This window comes from Podarcis filfolensis (genome assembly GCF_964270895.1).
Source record: "Podarcis filfolensis genome assembly, chromosome: 5".
Classification (NCBI taxonomy): Eukaryota; Metazoa; Chordata; class Lepidosauria; order Squamata; family Lacertidae; genus Podarcis; species Podarcis filfolensis.
In genome coordinates this window covers 39,687,362-39,706,104 of record NC_139608.1, presented here as the reverse complement: position 1 = coordinate 39,706,104, position 18,743 = coordinate 39,687,362, and the positions used below count along the sequence as shown (strand labels likewise).

Sequence of the window (18,743 nt, the reverse complement as noted above, 5' to 3'; positions counted from 1 at the left end):
TGCCAGGCTCCCAAGACTTGCAGACAGCAGCCTGCAGCCCGAAACCCGGGGAGCGCAGCGGAGCACACCCCGGGCTTCGGGCAGCTCTCCGCAAACCTTGGGAGCGCAGCGGGAGTTCCTGCCGGGCTCCCAAGGCTTGCGGACAGCAGCCTGCAGCCCGAAACCCGGGGAGCACAGCGGAGCGCACCCCGGGCTTCAGGCAGCTCTCTGCAAGCTTGCGGAGCTCGGCGGGAGTTCCCGCCAGGCTCCGCAGGCTTGCGCACAGCTGCCTGCAGCCCGGGGAGCGCAGCGCTGTGCACCCTGAGCTTCGGGCAGCTCTCCGCAAGCTTGCGGAGCGCGGCGGGAGTTCCCGCCAGGCTCCGCAGGCTTGCGCACAGCTGCCTGCAGCCCGAAGCCTGGGGAGTGCGGCGCTGTGCACCCTGGGCTTCGGGCAGCTCTCCGCAAGCCTTGGCAGCTCTCTGCCGGGCTCCCAAGGCTTGCAGACAGCAGCCTATTCTGGGGGCTGGGGTCGGGGGAAGCTCGGGCTTCCCCCGCCCCAGCCCCGCGCCTGGGGGGAAAATATTTTTTTCTCCTTTATTCCCCCCCCCCAAAAAAAACACCTAGGTGCACCCTATAGGGCGAAAAATACGGTAAATACCAGAATGTGGGGTGGAGGGGTGTACAGACAGTGTGTAAGTGAACCCAATACAGGCAGAGCTGCAGAATACAACTGTGCAGACAACATGTTGTCTGTCATTGCGATAGACTCTGCTATAGTGTCAGGGCAACAATTTGTGTTCTAATACATCTTAATTCTTGTCTTCCAGTGGACTCCAGAAGGGAGGCGCTTAGTTACTGGGGCTTCTAGTGGAGAGTTCACCTTATGGAATGGGCTTACTTTCAACTTTGAAACAATATTACAGGTAAATCACTATCAAAGCTGTCTTGATCAGTACTTCTTTCAGTAATCTGCTTTCTTGCCACTGTAAACAGATGGAGAGTCAGCACTGTTTTGAACTTTATGCTTCTTGCCTTTGGCTATTGCGATTTTGATTGATTAATTTAAATATTAGCATTTTTGTCATTCTTTGATATGAGAGACATTTCTGTTCCATTGGTGATTAAAAAAATCAAATTTGTAGACAAAATACTGACTCATTACTAAGTAATACTTACTATAACGCTGCTGAAGCTTTGATAACAGTCCTCACAAAATGAATGTATGGATCTATATATAATGCATTTTCATTCTTATATCTACCTAAATTGAAATTAGAAAAAATCATATTAAAAGAAAAGTGAAGGTGCATGATATTATTTGAGTATGCTCACTAGAGGTCTTCCTTTATTTTTGACTTTGTAGGCTCATGACAGTCCAGTGAGAGCTATGACTTGGTCACATAATGACATGTGGATGTTGACAGCAGACCATGGGGGATATGTGAAATATTGGCAGTCGAACATGAACAACGTCAAGATGTTCCAGGCACATAAGGAGGCGATTAGAGAGGCCAGGTTTATACACAATATACCATTTTCTGTAGTTCCTATTTCCATGATTAGACTGTTCTCTAAGTGTATTCTGGGTGCAGATATGCATGGGTATTGTCAGATTCTGGGAAATGTTTTGCACCACATAAACATATTTTCTTTTGTTTCCACAATTTCACTGATTTGCTGGCATATCTCTGAAATAGTGTTGTCCCAGTATCTGCCTCTGCAATATGTTAGAGATGTGTTTGTCTGCTGCATTTTGCACTGGTATTGGTTTCTTTTTATATATGATCACAATGTGTATCAGTTACTCTCTTTTTATGCTCACTTGTGTACGATGACAATTTCATTCCAAATAAAGAATTCAGTATTTAATAATATAATTGAATAAAATATAATCCAGAAATAAAGCAGCTGCATAGTTCTCACAACATAAAAGAGCTAAATAAAGTGAAGAACTGCTTGGCTTGGTGAGTCCAAGATTTACAGTAGCATGTAGGACCCACACCAATTTCCACATCCAGGTCATGATTAATATTGAATGGGTTATTCAAGTTTGGAATCTAAAGCTGACGAGGCAACTTTAGGACATCTACCTGGTTCAGTGTCAAGTGTTCCAATTGTGCAAATGTATGCTCAGTATAACAAGTGAACTGAGATTTCCTTGCTGAGATGCACGTGAAGAATGCTTACAGTCTTTAGCAAATAATGCAAGTGGAAGAAATCTTACTCATTTAAAGTGTGTCTGAAGAGGAGCTGAAGAAGAAACTAGACCTACCTAAAAAGTTTTGGGTTCTGTCCATTGGAGAAGAAGATTCATTACCACAGAAGCACTTTCTGCTGAATTTATCATTTTTCCTTTTGATTCAGAATTTTCTGGCAAAGTTTAACCAGATGTGACCTCATAGGTGTATGCTATTGTATCTGTGAAGTGGATTTCTCCAAACAAAAAGTTTATCTCACATATGAAACGTTCCAGCAATTTCAGGGGGAATGACTGTTTGAATAATCTCAACAAGAGCATTACTTGATTCTTCACTGCATCACAAAGGATGTGGCTCCCCATCTGTAACTGATGATGGTCCAACCAAATGCCTAACATAGCTCAATAAGAAACCGATGCCTGGCTCTCCACAATTTACAACAAGCTTTTCAAGTTCTGAAGCATATTCTATGAGACTAATGTTTCACTGGAGTGGCAAATCTCTTCTCAGTAACTTTTCCTGTATATATAGACCATATGATATGTTTTTATTCTTATTTTTAGTAAGCAAATACTTTTACCTGTCTTCTCCCACCCCCTTGTATTTTGAAATGTTATCTGTGGATGAAGAAATAAGCTTACTATTAACACTCTTGGGATTGCCTATTTCCATCCTTCTTTCAAAAGCATGGAATGCATGCTTTTGTCAGTTTCACATTTTATACAGATGATGCAGAGAATTGCAAATCTATTCAACTGTGGGTGGAACAGTGCAAAGTGTAAGTTCCCCTTTGGTTGGGGAACAAAATGCAGGAAAAAGTGCTTTTGCTGCATCAAAGTACAAAGCTGAGCTCTCAGTTATGCAAACGGACTCAATTATGTCAACGGATTGAAGTATATTTTTCCAGGCACAATATGTTCGAATTTCTCCATCAGTATATTAACACCTTAGCTAAATTTTGCCCTGTCTGAGAAGTTTAGATATGTTAAATGCTGACTTCTTTCCCCTGCTGTGTGTCTTCATGTAACAGTTTCTCACCCACGGATAATAAATTTGCTACATGCTCTGATGACGGCACTGTTAGAATCTGGGACTTTCTACGTTGCCATGAGGAGAGAATTCTTCGAGGTATGTGTACCAGAAAGTACTGATTGAGATATATGAATAGAGGGAAATTATTTGTAGTTGCCTACATAAGGACTATACAAAAACCTCCAATTCCAGCACCCCATCCTTAATAATTCAATCAGTTGTATCACAAGGTTTACAAACCTATTAGTTACTGTTTATGATCTGTTTAAATTGCTTTAACATTGGAGCATTGTGTACTATGATTATTCCCTACTCCCAGGACTGTTGAAACATCTGTGTAGGAAAGCAAGCTGAATGCCCAGTTTCATGTGCCCATTTCTGTATATAACAACTGTAATGAGTTATACCAGAAACACTTTCTCAAGAAGAAGGGGTATTTTCCCTCAAAAACGTAACTTGTTGATGCTATCCATTTTCATGTGCCTGTATCAGACTATGCCACCTTATGGAAAGTGCAGCTTTTCATCAAGTAAATGCCAGATAAGCCCAGCATCCTTGGAATCCCCTGACTTCCCACATGGTGTGGACACTACAAAGTTTTAGGGAATGAATTACTGTTTCTAACTAATAGCATAAAGTTAGGTAAAATACATCTTTTACTGAGAAGAAATAAAGTTGTCAACATATTCATAGACTTATTTATTTGACAAGATTTATATACTGCTTAATTAAGAAAAACTTAAGTGGTTTACATTACAAAAAATTGAAATATATACTAGACAGCGAGGAACAGGGGTTGTAGCAACACTGCTTTCATTTTCATTATATCACATGGTATTTTAGTATTCATTCATTTTGTAGGAAAGTTTACCTAGTAATTCTTTTAGCTTTGTAGCCTGACTTGATGTCAATACAGAAAATAAATAGCAAACATTCAGAGACTATTACACTTTAGGAAGTAAAGAGTTTGTGGTTTGGTTTTGTGTTTGACTTTTGATGCATTATTACCTAATAGTTTAACTCTGAAGAAATCCTGAACTCTAAACTTTTATTTTGGGCTTCAGTAAAGTTCTCCTGTATTACTTTAGGAAATAGAAATCATTCATGAGAAACATTTCTTCAGAATTATATCTGAAACAGCCTTCCTCCATTTTCTTAAGTTTTCATAATTGTCAGATAATATACACACACAGGATACAATCCAGACATTGAGCCCTGTCTCCCTTTTTGTAGGCCATGCATATACTACCTCTATTTGAAATACAAAAGTGGAAGCAAAAGAAATAAACATGCTAAATTTACAATGCTGCCAAACACTACTTTTGTTCTTAAAAACTTTGGGGCAGTAGACAGAGAAGCATATGCAGATGTACTTCCTCCCTTATCTTCTTAGAGCCTGATACTGGGTTCATTCTGCTACAAAATAACTTGTAAAAATGATACTTTACAATCTAATTCTATGCATGTTTACACAGAAGTAAATTCAACTGAGTTCTGTAAGATTTACATAAATGTGTAAACATTTGAGGCTTGAAAGATGCAACTTCATCTTACTCCCCCAGCCATTAGCAACCTCCTGCAGCCTATCCTGCAACCATTTCCAAGCAGATTTGGGGAGAGGGTGCTGATGGGTGCAGAGGGAAGGAGAAGGCTGGAAAGCCCTGTTCCATGAACAGAACAGAAATTAGAATCTAAACTGTTGGGATTTGGCATATAAGCTTTATTCTCTCCCCCCACCCCACCTTTATAAATTAAACATAAAGATCCATTTAAATTGGGGTTTAGGCCCAGTTTTGGCACATAACTGCTTTGGTGGCCCTGTATGATGACCTCTGTCTGAGTTAGGGATGGGTGGCACCACTTTGCAGTGCTTCCGGTCCTACTTGGATGGACATTTCCAGAGGGTGATGCTTGGGGAGTTCTTTTCAGCCCCGTGGAGCCTTCAGTGTGGATTTCTCAGGGTTCAGTTTTATCCCCTGTGCTGTATAACATCTACATGAAACCACTGAGTGGGGTCATCTGGAGTTTTGGAGTATGTTGTCAGCAATATGCTGATGACACACAGTTCTACTTCTCCTTTACATCTGCAGGCATGGCAGTTGTCTTGCCTCAGTAATGGATTGGATGAAAGCTAACAAACTGAAGCTGAATCTAGATAAGGCTGAGGCACTGTTAGTGGGGGTGGGGTGGAGGTTTCCCTAGACTGGATGGATGGGAAATTACCTGCTCTTGATGTGGTTACACGTCCTCTGAAGGAGCAGGTACGCAGCTTGGGAGTACTTCTGGATCCTTTGCTGTCTCTTGAGTCTCAAGTGGCCTTGGTAGTGCAGAGTGCCTTCCACCATCTTGGGCTAGTGCCCCACCTTCGCCCCTGTCTGGACAGGGATAGCCTAACTACTGTTGTTGAGGCTCTGGTAACCTTTAGGTTAGATTACTGCAATGTATTATACATAGGGCTGCCTCTGAAGACAGTTCAGAAACTTCAGCTGGTGAACAATTCGGCAACCAGGCTGCTCATCGGGGCAAGACGGTTTGAGCATATTGCACAGATCCTGGCCTAGCTGCCAATGAGTTTCCAGGCCCAGTTCAAGTGCTGGTTTTGACGTATAAAGCCTGAAATGGCTTGGGACTGCAGTACCTCAACGACCACCTCTCTCCATATGAACCTACCTGGACCCTGCGATAATCACGTGAGGCCCTTTTTCATGTGCCTCCTGCGCAGGAGGTCTGGTGGGTGGCAACACAAGGATGGGCTTTTTCTGCAGTGGCTCCCCATTTGTGGAATGCTTTCCTCAGGGCAGGGTTTGCCTGGCACCTTCATTATACACCTTTAGGTACCAGGTGAAAACATTCTACTTCAACCAGGCCTTTGGCTGACTAACGTCCTATTTTAAATGTGCAGGGGGTGGGGGGAAGCAGGGGTTATTGGTTAATTTTGTTCTTTTTTTAATTACGTGTTTTTGTCTTGTATTTTTATGCTGTGAACCACCCTGAGATCTACAGATGAAGGGTGGTATACAATTTCAAAATAATGGCAGTTGATGCAAAGTTCCATCAAATTGTGTTAGACTGTATAGTCTGTGACCCTTTAGGTGTTGGATTTCCAAGTCCCAACTTCAGTCCCATTCAGCATCAGCAGACAGAGATGATGGGACTTGGAGTCGAACAACATACATGGGAGAGGCACAAAGGTTCCCCATAGTTAGCTACACATAAAATGTTTTTGTTTAAGGAAACTTACTTGGGTCATAAATAGAACAATTTGTGTTTATTAGAGCCTTCTTCATATATGTATGTAATTCCTGCTAAGTAAAAAAAAATCATGCTCCTTCCTACTTGTGAGTAGAAAAAATTGACCTTGATAGAGGTCTTCCATGCTTTTGCTATATGATGCCTTTAAATTGGGGATTTCTAACCTTTTTGGGCTGAGGAACATTTGGAAATATAAGGAACTGTTGTGTGCACCACAGAATACCTGTTTTATAGAAGAAAAACTGACAATGCTCAGAACCCTGCAAAGCTGCCAAACCACACCCCCCCAAACAAATAAGGCACAGACAAAAAGTCAGACAGTATCCCCCCAGACAGACAAACCCTCAAACAAAAAGCTTTCCATCACTATCTTTTGAAAATAAAAAATGAGGAGGGGCAGGGGAATTTTGCAGGTCCCATAGGGTGTGTCTGAGGGTGATAGCACACACTGTGTTGTGGACTCCAGCTTTAAAAATTGTTCAGAACGTTGATTGGAAAACTTAAATAGGTAACTTTAAGCAACTTCTCCCACCAGCCCCCAAGGCACTGAAAGATGGCATAGTTTTATTTATGCAGGTGTTAAAAGTCAGCTCTCCCTACTTGTTGCTGTCCAGTGGTCCAGAACATTGGACCACCTTCTTCACTGTCTGGCAAACAAGTAGAAGGAGAATTCTCAGGTAAGCAATTTATGTTTTTAATCAACTATAGATTAAAACTTGGATAGTGAAATCATAAGCATCTTTGTTCAGAAGTGACTCACACTCATTTTACTCCCTATTAAGTTTGTTTGGGATGCAGCCTTAGCATAGATGTTAACAGCCAAACAATCCTACATAGCACAGCTCTACCTAGTTCTATTTGTGTGGACTAAACGACTATCAGGGATGTTGTACTATGATAGACCCAGTCTCCAGAAATCCATCATACTCAGCTAGCTTATAACTCATAAAATTCCTTAATGTACCAGTCTGTTTTTATATTAAACTATAAATACTGTTTTGGGTACTCCATATGAATCTGTCAACAAACATGACATTTGATACACCAATAATCTTAGATCACACAACTTAGGTGATACTACCTGCATCATAGAACAAAGAGTTTCTCCTAATCTTCCATGAGATTCCCAACATCTCATTCAAATATACTCTTGAAAATCTGCTTTGCTGAAGTATTGCAATTTAGAACTAAAGTAGGAGAAACTGTGGAGGATAAGGCTCAGAGATCTGGGCTGTTGCAATAAAACTGAAAGTTTTTCACTTAGGACCAGACAGAAAGCCTCTTTAAGAATAATATATGTTTATGAAATGGAAGCTTCAAACTAAGCCATCTGTAGTATTATTTGTATTTCATGATGGGTTTTTAAAAATTACCTTTCTGAAAATTGCCTTGTTTGATCCTCAGCTTTCCCTCTTGATTATTTTTATAAGTAAACTAATTATCAGGTAAAAAGAATTTTGTCCCTTGAATTCCCATCTAAAATTACCTGTTGGTTTTAAAAAAAATCCTAAATCCATTTTTCTACCAGCTTTGAAAAAGTATAATTATAAAAAGAGCATAGAAAAAGCAATTAGTTTGGTCACATAAGTGATCATGCTGGTTATGTAAATAAGTGATGGATCCTATAAATGCATTCTAGCCATTTGTACATGTTTGGATGCCCCAAACATATCAAGCAGTGGTGTATCTACTGTATAGAAAACTACAGCTACTTCGGTTGGCAGATTATTTGTGTAACAAATCATATTTTTCTGTTTCCCTATCTCCAAGAATTCATTATGGGGAGTTAGTAAATGCATTGCTGCTGATTTAAGGCAATGGATTTCAAGCTGTGCCCAGAAAACCTGTTTTCTCAGAAATTTGTTGAGATTCCTTAGACATTATCAGCCAGGTCCTTTGAAAGATGCCATGCCCACTACTTGCCACTCACCTTTCTCTGCTGTCACTTGTCATTTTATACAAGGCGATGGTGAGACCCAGTAGATTTGACCAACATGCTTCATGTATCAAGTATGTGCTCTAAAACATTTTCAAGAATCCTCTACAATGCACAGTGGTTCCTTGGCACAAAAGTTGATGTGGAAGGGGTTCCCTGAAACTAGAAAGTCTGAAAGCCAGACTGAAGGGATGTTTAAGGTAGTAGCATCCTCATTGTTACACTAAATGGTACATGCAGGATCTACCTTTGAGGGGTTCATAAATTATACAGGTCATATTGGGTGTGGAATGTTATTTTATGATAGTGCTCTTCATATGAGTTCACTAGGAGGGATTAAAAAATTAGAAACAAATGAACTTTTTATAGGCCCATTCAGTCTCCAGCAGATGTGAATTCTGAGGTTCTGGCTAATATAGACAGTGTTGCACAACATACGCTTTTCTCCTCCCAGTAGTGTTTTAAATACTCTTGTGTGATTTTTTTGTGTGATTATTGAGCCTGTTAAACTTGGGTTCTCTTTATCTGGAGTATGAAATATACTCCATACATCTAAATAAGCTGGATTTAGCATGACTTGATGGGCATTAGTTTGGGCACAGATCTGTCATTGTATGAATCCATTTAACTAGGTACTGCTTTCCAGGTCAGAAACAGAATGTGTCAACATAGACAACTGATAGCAAATTTGATGACAACAGTCAAATACTGCTAAGAGAAATTTGGGTTGTTGGCTGGTTGGGCACCGAATCTTCCTTTTAGGCTGGAGGGTGTCCTGTGGTCTAAACCACTGAGCCTCTTGGGCTTACTGATCAGAAGATTGGTGTTTGAATCCGCCCGGCAGGGTGAGCTCCCATTGCTCTGTTTCAGCTTCTGCCAACCTAGCAGTTCGAAAGCATACCAGTGCAAGTAGATAAACAGGTGATGGGAAGGTAAATGGTGTTTCTATGCACTCTGGTTTATGTCACGGTGTTCCGTTGTGCCAGAAGCAGTTTAGTCATGCTGGCCACATGACCCGAAAGCTGTTTGTGGTCAAACGCCGGCTCCCTCAGTCTGAAGCAAGATGAGCACCGCAACTCCATAGTCACCTTTGACCGGAATTAACCATCCAGGGGTCCTTGTCCTTTACCTTTACTTTACCCTTAAGTCAGAAGTTTTCTGTTTCCAGAAATCCTATCTTCATTAATTCCTCTGACAATGAATGGATTCATTCCCTTTTGGATAAGGTTTTGAAACAAGCAACTGTCTTACATCTACATTTCATGTAATTCTTTGCCCTTTTCCAAATAAGTGTTCAGAGATTAGCATGATAAAGAGATACGGCTTGTAGCCATGGTCAGCTGTTTACATTTTGAATTTGGAAGGACAAATTATCCTTTTTAATTTAGTTTATCCTTATACCATTGATGATGTGACTCTTGGATCTGTGTAGTACTTGCAGGGCCACAGGTTCTCCACCCTTACTCTTGAGGTAATTCTTATATCTGGTAGGGAGATCCCAGACTATACACAACCTCTTCAAGACGTCCATAGAGGAGTTATGCGTTTTCATCTCCTAATCACTGGGGCTTACAACCTGGGGTACTTCCAAATGCATCATTTCTCCCCGGAGTTCCAAGATTGCAGTAGTGACAAGGGACATTTATGCCTTTCTCAGAAAGGACCAAAAAAACACACCAGTTGGACTTGCCTATTGACATTCATATTTCATAGTCTTGACCTTGCAGTCCTGGTTACCCTTGTTAAGTTTGCAGGTGCTGAACATGCATTGCTTCTCCAGGGCCTGCAGTTTCCTTTAGCCTCCCAGAAACATTTCAACGTGCTGTTTTTAACTAGTAAAACACAACAATAAGTGTTCATATCATGGACATTACTTCTTTCTATGTGTGTATGACTCTGACCTGTATTATCTGCTGGGATCAAGTGCTTGGCAGTAAGCCTAAGTAGAATTGGTCCCTATGTTACAGGAAGAGACAAAATGGTTGTTTAGGTGATTTGGGAAGATATGCAAGTTCCAAATGAAAGTACTGTTCATTAATCTTCCCCAGGATAGATTAAATTTCCCTTTCTCGTGTTATCCTAGAACTGTAAAAATCAGATACGCAGGGTCACTGAAACGTAGGATAGTCTAGATGCAGGTCCATTTTCATGAATTCTCATATCCATGAGTAGAGGCATATAGAGAGGTATACTTGGCTTTAGATTGCCTGACAGTCTAAACTTGTGGATACAAAAGCATTTTTGTTTAAGAAGTCAGTAAAATAATAGATACACAGGATTAGCTGAATAATTTCATTGGATGAACATTTAAATATTTGGAATTTTGTTCATTTCCCTGAGCATAATAACTTAAGAAATCTAAATAATTCTCAAACATTTAAAAGAGCTGCAATTCATGATTGTTCTTGTATTTTCAAAATCATAAGGCTGCTGTTGTTGGTAAAGCCGCTCACATAAGAGTAATACATCTTGATGCAAATGTGTCTTTCAAGTTCAATTATATATATATTATTTATATTTATAAACTGCTACTGCTACTGCTGCTACTAACTTTGTAAACCACCTTGAGGTTTTTTCTTCCATCAAGGGGAATATGAATTTTGTGAAATAAATAAATAACTGCTATTCTGCTGCTAACTACTGCTACTACCAAGTACTTTTTGAGCTGAAAGTCTCAGACACTTGATGCTTGTTTTTTGCACAAGTATTGATTTATCCATATGATGGATGACAAGTTAGCACAACAACTGCAGTTACTTATATGGCTGCCAAACCAGCGTTTAGAGTTGGACTTGACTTGCACACCTCAAATGTTTTGATTAAGAAATCTACTTCTAGAGGTTCAAAACACACGGCAGGATTCACCTAATGCTCCCTGTCAGTGGAAGCAATTCTCTCTGCATGCACCCCCAAATTGGCTGAATGTGAGGGGTCAGAAGAACACCCAGAGCAACTTATGAGGGAGTTGTGCCATCTGGCAACCTGCAATGTTTGCATAGACAGGGTGTTTGTTTTAGCACAATGCGGAATTCCACCCATAATCCTGAGTTTCATTTCTATGAAAAATAAAAACAGACTTTAGAACGGCCAAGGTTAATGGGACAGATTTATGGAGCTCTAGTATCCTTTTCTCACCTGTGTAAACATGGTGATTGAAAGTGCTCACCCCCTAGATGTGGATATCTTTTGCTGTCATAGCTAGGGATCAAGTAGATCAGGGGTAGGGAACCTTTTTGACCCAGTAGACCAGATCTTTATCCCACCCCCATCCCCATCGAGGGATCACCTATTAGTCATCTGACATAATTACATCAGGTGATTGACTCCTGTCAAAGTGCATCACTTTCCACAGTGCTTCCCAAATGTTCAACTATCAGCTGGTTGTCAGGTGCTGGAGGGGGGGCTGAAAAGGCTTCACAGGCCAAATTGAGAGGTCTTGCAGGCCAGAGGGCGCCTACCCCTGAAGCAGATGAAGGAAATTTATTACATATGATTCTATTCATATAAATTTAAGTTATAAATGATCAAGTGGGCACAGTATTTTAGGAAATCGTATCTATGTATACTCGAGGGATGCTTTGGAATAAGGTACATAGGTTCTCCTTAAATATGATAGTAAGATGAAACTTTTAAAATAATGCTGTGTGGCATATAACTCCTGAATTTATAAGAAAAATAAATAAAAAATATTTCAAATACATATTGGAAACGTCAGAAAGAACCAGGAAACTATTCTCACATGTAGAAGTGTAATTTGTAAGCAATATAGAGCAAAGTTTATAGGTTTTCTATAGTAGTATTGTATTGTATTGTATTGTATTTATTTATTTAGTTAGTTAGTTAGTTAGTTCCTTCCTTTGTATACCACTCTTCATCTGAGTAGTTATGAAATCCCAAATGTACTCCTATTATTAAATTATACTATTGACTCAATAAAGAAAGAACAAGGAAATGGAGGTCTCAAGTCACACCTAGTATTACTGAAGGAATAGATCAAATTAGGCAATTCACTTTACTGTCTTTTTGGCACATTCTTCTGAAGTCCAAGGAATCAGGACAAAGGTGAAATGATTCTGTAACAAACTGGATCCTGTTTCTCAAGTATTGTTAAAAGAACTTTCTTCTCCCAAAGATACAGTACAGCTTTGAAATGTTCTGAATTTTAAAGAACCAGTTTTGTTTTCATTTATCAGCCTCATATTGTTACTCAACTTAATTCATAAGCACTGTATTTAATGAATTTTCCCATTTTTTCCTTTATTAAAAATCCACTTTACAAAAAAAGCGCCAAACCAAAAACACCCTGAGTAATAGTCTCTGCCTTTTAGACATTACCAGAATGCAGACATCTATTCAATCTAAGGAGAGAGTGAAATTTCTGCCAAACTTATCTTCTATCTTATCATGAAACAACTGCATTATGGGGGGGGGGGCGGTGCTCAAAGTGTAGTAGAATCCAGCAGATAAAGTTTTATCAGACCTTTTGGTGTTCAGTTTACTACTCTTCTGCTAGTATCTGTATCCTGTTTTCTGATGCTTTGTCTATCTACCTAGTCCCCAGTTTTAGGACACTTTCCATTGTCATTGAGTTATACATGAGTGTCAAGGTCCTTATCGCTTCTTATTCTGCAAGTTCTACTTTGCCACTGGCTGAGATACGGTGGTGTCTTGGAATATCCACAAACATAATTTCTCAAGGAAAGATGGCAAAACAAAAGTCAAAGGAGCAGAAATTGGAAAGTAATAGAGAAAAATAAATTAACCATCTTTCCTATATGTCCAGTATTTATATCACAGAATACCAAGTATTATACCTTATCGCTGCCCACTAAATGCCAGTTTCTGGAAGATGTAGATTCAGGCTTTGGGGGAAAGAGTGAAGGTTGAGGAACAGCCAATGGGAATGCCTCTTTATGTGCCTTTGCATACTTGATTCTTGGATTCTTAAAGTTTATGACAGAACACGCGTGTACAGTCAGTCTCATGGATATGCTTAGTCCAGACCCTTTAGAATTTTCTATGCACAGCCAACCTAGCAGTTCGAAAGCACGTCATAGTGCAAGTAGATAAATAGGTACCGCTCCGGCGGGAAGGTAAACGGTGTTTCCGTGTGCTGCTCTGGTTTGCCAGAAGCGGTTTAGTCATGCTGGCCACATGACCCGGAAGCTGTACGCCGGCTCCCTCGGCCAATAAAGCGAGATGAGCGCCGCAGCCCCAGAGTCGGTCACGACTGGACCTAATGATCAGGGGTCCCTTTACCCTTTACCTTTATGCATAGCTAGTGCAGACACTAGATCCCTGTTTCTGTCAATTCATCCCTTTACAGGGTAGTCCTCCAAACTGTCACACAAAATGCATTAAAGGAGTTTAACCTTGAAGTTACGAAGACATGAATGAAGATTTCTAGGTTTACATCTGTGCAAAAAATACCAGTTTTTCTCAGCAATTAGACTGACAGAAAACACCCAAGTCTAGGTTATCTAGGTTCTGTGAACCTGAATGATCAAATGGAGGCAAAATACTGTCAGTGCTGGGAATCCTGGTACCCTCCCATGTTACAAAGCCTGCCCATTGACATATGTGCAGTCTTACCTGTATCCAGTCTTCAACCTTACCCAGATAGTTGGAGCACACAGAGACTGTTCAACCCAAAACAAATGAAAAGGGGAGGTGGGAAAGCTGAATCTGATTAGCATCCTAATGGCATCCAGTGCTATGCTTCCATATCATTTTATTCGGAAATATCAAATGCATACTGAGCAGGAATGGCAGCTAGAGTAGTTACTCATCAGCACTCTCCACTTCCTGCTAAGAACAAGCCAAATACATTGTTTTTCTATTGTGATTTCTATGAGTTATCTCCCCTAAAAAGAGCAATTTGCTTGAAATGCATTGGGAACTGGGAATGTTCCAGCAAACCTCTGTATACTTATAGGTGTTCATAGCTATTCGCCAAGTGTAGAAATGCTTCCATTTTGCTCTCATCCTACATATTCACATAGCTGCATGAGTGCAGGCAGAATTTAACTGCATTTAAATTCTGGTTTTCTTTCAGGTGACTTCCCACATGATGGTTGTAGCATACGGTTAAATAAATGAGAATAGTGATCTAGTTCAACAACATTTACAAATTTCAACTATATGGTTCACAACATTTAGTGATTTTTAATTTGGATAGATGAGACCCATTTACTTTTGTGAGTGTCCTGTTTCAAAATGAACTTCAAAGTGTTGTTTTAAAACTTGCAGTAAATGTCTAGTGTGTAAGAATAGTACTCTGTTTGGATTTTTTTCCTCAGTGGTAGTTACAATGACCACAAAGGACTGCCATCTCATTAAAGAAATCTTAGTTGCTTTAAATTTGCTTATGAGTAAACAGTCATTCTGAAGAAAAATCCTGCTTACTATGTTCTAGATACTGTGTATTCACAGTATAGGAAGGAAGAGAGAATACCTCTTTTAAGACAGTCCTTGATAGCCATCTTTTTGTACATCCTTGTGTGAAAAAGAAATATTTGGGTGCTCCAGATAATTTGATTAACCCAACTAGTTGGAAAAACACTGCAGTCTTGGCATATTTGGCATACTAGGGCCAATAAAATTAGAATTTATGTGGAGAAAAATTATATTTTAAACATCAACATAAAAATCAAAGCCCCCCCTAGAAATACAGGAAGCAGTCTTATACCAGGTTATGTTATTTGTCCAATAAGTCCAGTATTATATACACTGACTGGCCATGGCTCTGTATGGTCTCAAGAAGAAGTCTTTCCCATCAGCTGCTACCTGATCCTTCTTGCTAGAGATACCAGGGGTTGAACCTGAAAAGCTGAATGGTGTGTATGTACATACCATACATTTAAAGCATGTAACTGCCTCAAAACGATCCTGGGAACTGCAGTTTGTTAAGGGAGCTGGATATTGTAGTTCTTTAAGTGGGAACTACAGTCCCAGGATTCTTTGAGGGAAGCCATGTACTGTAAACATAGAGTATCTACCCAGCCATAGTGTTTATTTTTTCTTCTGTTTGTCACCACCCAGTGACCCAGAACGCGGAGGTGCTACCCAGTTACAGACATTGTAACCTGTGAAATACTCACCCTTTTTATTTCTCTTGCCCCCCTTCCCAGTCTCTGCTGGTTTATTGGGGGGTATTATTAAATAATTATTAAATATAATTAAAGAAGCATGGATTGGGGAAAACAGACTAAACACTGAGGAATGCATTCTATATGATAGTTCCTGGTGATGAGTAATACACTTTTCTTTTTCCAAGTGCTTCTATTGAATCTTCTTTAGAATTTCAGAGGAATGTTGAGCCAAACTGTTCCCACTCAGTTACTAGGTTTCTGGAGTATAGGATATCCAGAGGTATTTTTGGAGGGGGGGTACCTCGGAATGAAAGAATATTTTCAGGTTTGACTTTTTTGGCTTATGATGACAACACCGTGCTAGACATTGTAATGGAAACCCTGAATTCTAGTCGTTCTGCTAGGACATTTTCACATACTTACAAGTATTTTGTCATAAGGGAACTTTTTGCTAGCCACCAAGATCAAAACAACAAACCAAGGTAACATGAGGGTGAGAGCAAGTTTTCAAGTCTGCTCTGTTTCACTACTTTATTTTTTATTTTAATATTTTCCTTTCTACTCTGCTTTGCAGCCAAGATTAGCTTACAATCATTCAAATCTATCTTAAGGGCACTATGTCTCTTCGGGTTATTGGCAATTTAGTATATGTGCTGCCGAAGCGAGCACGGGTTATTGGCAGTCAATAGGTTTCAGGCTCATTTTTCAAGATGGGAGAGGGTAAAAGGAGCTACAGGTAGATTCAGGGGCTGGCTGATGATAAAGATAATAATAGCCCACAGAAGCAATCATTCCATTCATCTGCAGTCCTTTTACATATAAATATATTTGTTTTTATCTCGATGTATTCTGTTTCCATGCTTAGGCTATTCTAGAGCTTAGTCGAAAGGGCAGCAGCTGACTTTTGCAAATATTTTCACACCCTCAGAAACCCCTTCCCTTCTACCCATTTAGAGGGGTCAAGAAGAGACCAAAAAAAGCCATGAGAGAAATCAGGCATACTCATACTCTCACTGCATAGCCAGTCAGGTTTAGTAAAAGGGCCATACCATTTTGGATAAAAAATGCCCTCCCATTGCCCTCCTTATAAATTATGGGGAGTGGGGGGGGGGAGGAAATATGTCAGTATGTTGTCTGGTCAAGTGATGCTCCATGTCCTGCCACATTACACTGCAGTGGTTTCATTGCACACTAGCACAGCCCAACAATACAATAGTGTCACTCAAGACTATGCCTTGATAGTGGCATAGTCTACATTTTCCCTCTTGCTCTATTCATAGTGCAAGGGCTTTTTTTGCCATTAGCGACATTACCGTGTAGCCATATTTGATGGATTTTTGTGACATCACATTCACTATGTGGTCCCTGATTGGTTGGGATCCTATAGCTCCTGAACCTTTGGGGTACCCCAACAGTGTAGTGGAGCGCCCCTCCTCTAACTCTACTGGATTGTCCTTGGGTACACTAACTACAGTGGTGGAGCCACTTTGTCCAGGTAGGGCCTGTGGCTCGAGTCCCAGAATCCCAGGGTCTGGCTCCACTGGCTCAACAGTCACAGGTTTTGTTCCCTCGATACCTCTGCAGTTATTCAGAAAAGAACCAAAAAACCCAGTGAAAATGGAACTGAAGCAGCTTGAGTTTGGAATGCAAACAGGTGCCGAGAAGCAAATACCAAAATAGGAGAAGTGGGGATTGGAAAGCACTTTACCCCTAAAAATCACACTTTTATTTCATAAATTTTGGGAGTAAAAATTCTACATGGCCCCAATTTCTTTGGAAGTTATGTGCACGCACAGTCAATAAGATGCTGGGGACGTTTAGGGTACAAATTGCATTTTTTCAGAATTGATGGAAATTTGCCACCAACATTAATAGATAGGATTTGTACCAAACTATTCTTTATAATATTGGAAGCTTTTAACACATTTTGTAATGGTTCTTTGATTTTCCTTTCGGTTCACTGAATATATTTAATTGAGGAGTTGGGGGCTAGTATATTAGGACACATGGCAACCCAGCCTTTTTGCTTCAGTGTTGGGGGCAGCTGCTGAAACAGATTTCCACTGCAGCAGCTCAAACAGCATCCTCTCACTTGGTATAAAACTACCTATCAAGCTCCCAAGTCATTTTTTAGAGCTAATTTATGCCAGAAGTAGCCAATGACATCCCCATCTCATCTCATTCTGGAAATACCTGGTGCCTATGGTGGCAGCTGCCCCACCTTAAGGGGCACGGATAACTCAGTGCTGGAGCAGGGGACTAAGGCAATACCTCTGTTTTGTAAAAAAAAAAAAAAAAAACCAAAAACTGGAGATATAGTCATCCTGCATTGTACTGAATGCATTGTCAGGTGTAGAATTAATTTTATTTAATGTTCCATGACTTGATTCTCCAAATCCTTTGTATAATTACTCTCTCAGTACTATTTTGAGGTATATCTTTGCAAAAAGCATACGTTCCTAATTATAATAGGAAGAGACCTAGAATAAAATGCTGCAGTGCAGAGTGCATTTGTTTGGGGTTCCAGCCATTCCGTCCCGTTCCTCTTGCCCCCTCAGCAGTGAATCAACATTCCATAGCATTAAGCCATTCCTCATTGGACTGTTTTGGGCACACCTCCTTGAGACTTTTTTCCTAAATATTTTGTGGTGCTTATGCAAACCTTGGAGTTCCCCAGAGCCTGTTCTTGTGCCTGGATGGTAAGTGTTGTTTTAGCTATATAAGCGGCATTGCTTACCGTCGTGAGGAAATAGAGGGAACCAGCCGTCCTCATAGCCTGAACATTGAAAACAGAAGGAATGAAGTAAACATGTTACCATGTTTTATTCCCTTGTTTCATACACCATGTGTCATAAATGTTCTCCTTCAGGCAACATGTATATCTTTTGTTCATGTGACTAACAGTAGATTGTGTGTTCGCCTGCTCACTCTTACAACAGCAGCCTGAAGTTCCATTCCCAAAACACAGGGGAATTTGTGACATTTAGAGTTATAAAAAGGCAGCTCATGATACATTGAACAGCACATGTACATGTGTAAGAAACTTTGTTTGATTTCAGACTTTGCTAAACCAGGGAAGGACAGTCAATAAAAAGGCAGAGAAATGTTCTGCATGAATTAATGTTGTGCAAAAGTGAAAATGAAATATAGTGTGGTTTAATTCTAAAGATTCTAAACATGCTAAAGAGAATGCTGTTCCTGTATTTGCAAGAAGCTACTAACCTTATCTTAGGCACTCAGAGGTGGCAAGTGGTC

The 18,743-nt window shown here is 40.1% G+C and overlaps 1 protein-coding gene across 3 annotated transcripts in view; it reads left to right on the top strand.

Annotated features, from left to right (window-relative positions):
* WDR33 (WD repeat domain 33) overlaps positions 1-18,743 on the top strand; it is a 56,394-nt gene that overhangs the window by 17,013 nt on the left and 20,638 nt on the right. For all 3 annotated transcript variants that reach the window (XR_014548546.1, XM_083615078.1, XM_083615077.1), the window contains exons 5-7: positions 807-902; positions 1,343-1,494; positions 3,208-3,305. Coding sequence is in view for 2 of the 3 variants with exons in the window: in XM_083615078.1 (XP_083471204.1) it covers positions 807-902; positions 1,343-1,494; positions 3,208-3,305 (346 nt within the window). In the remaining variant the exon portion in view is untranslated. The remainder of the gene's footprint in view (positions 1-806; positions 903-1,342; positions 1,495-3,207; positions 3,306-18,743) is intronic.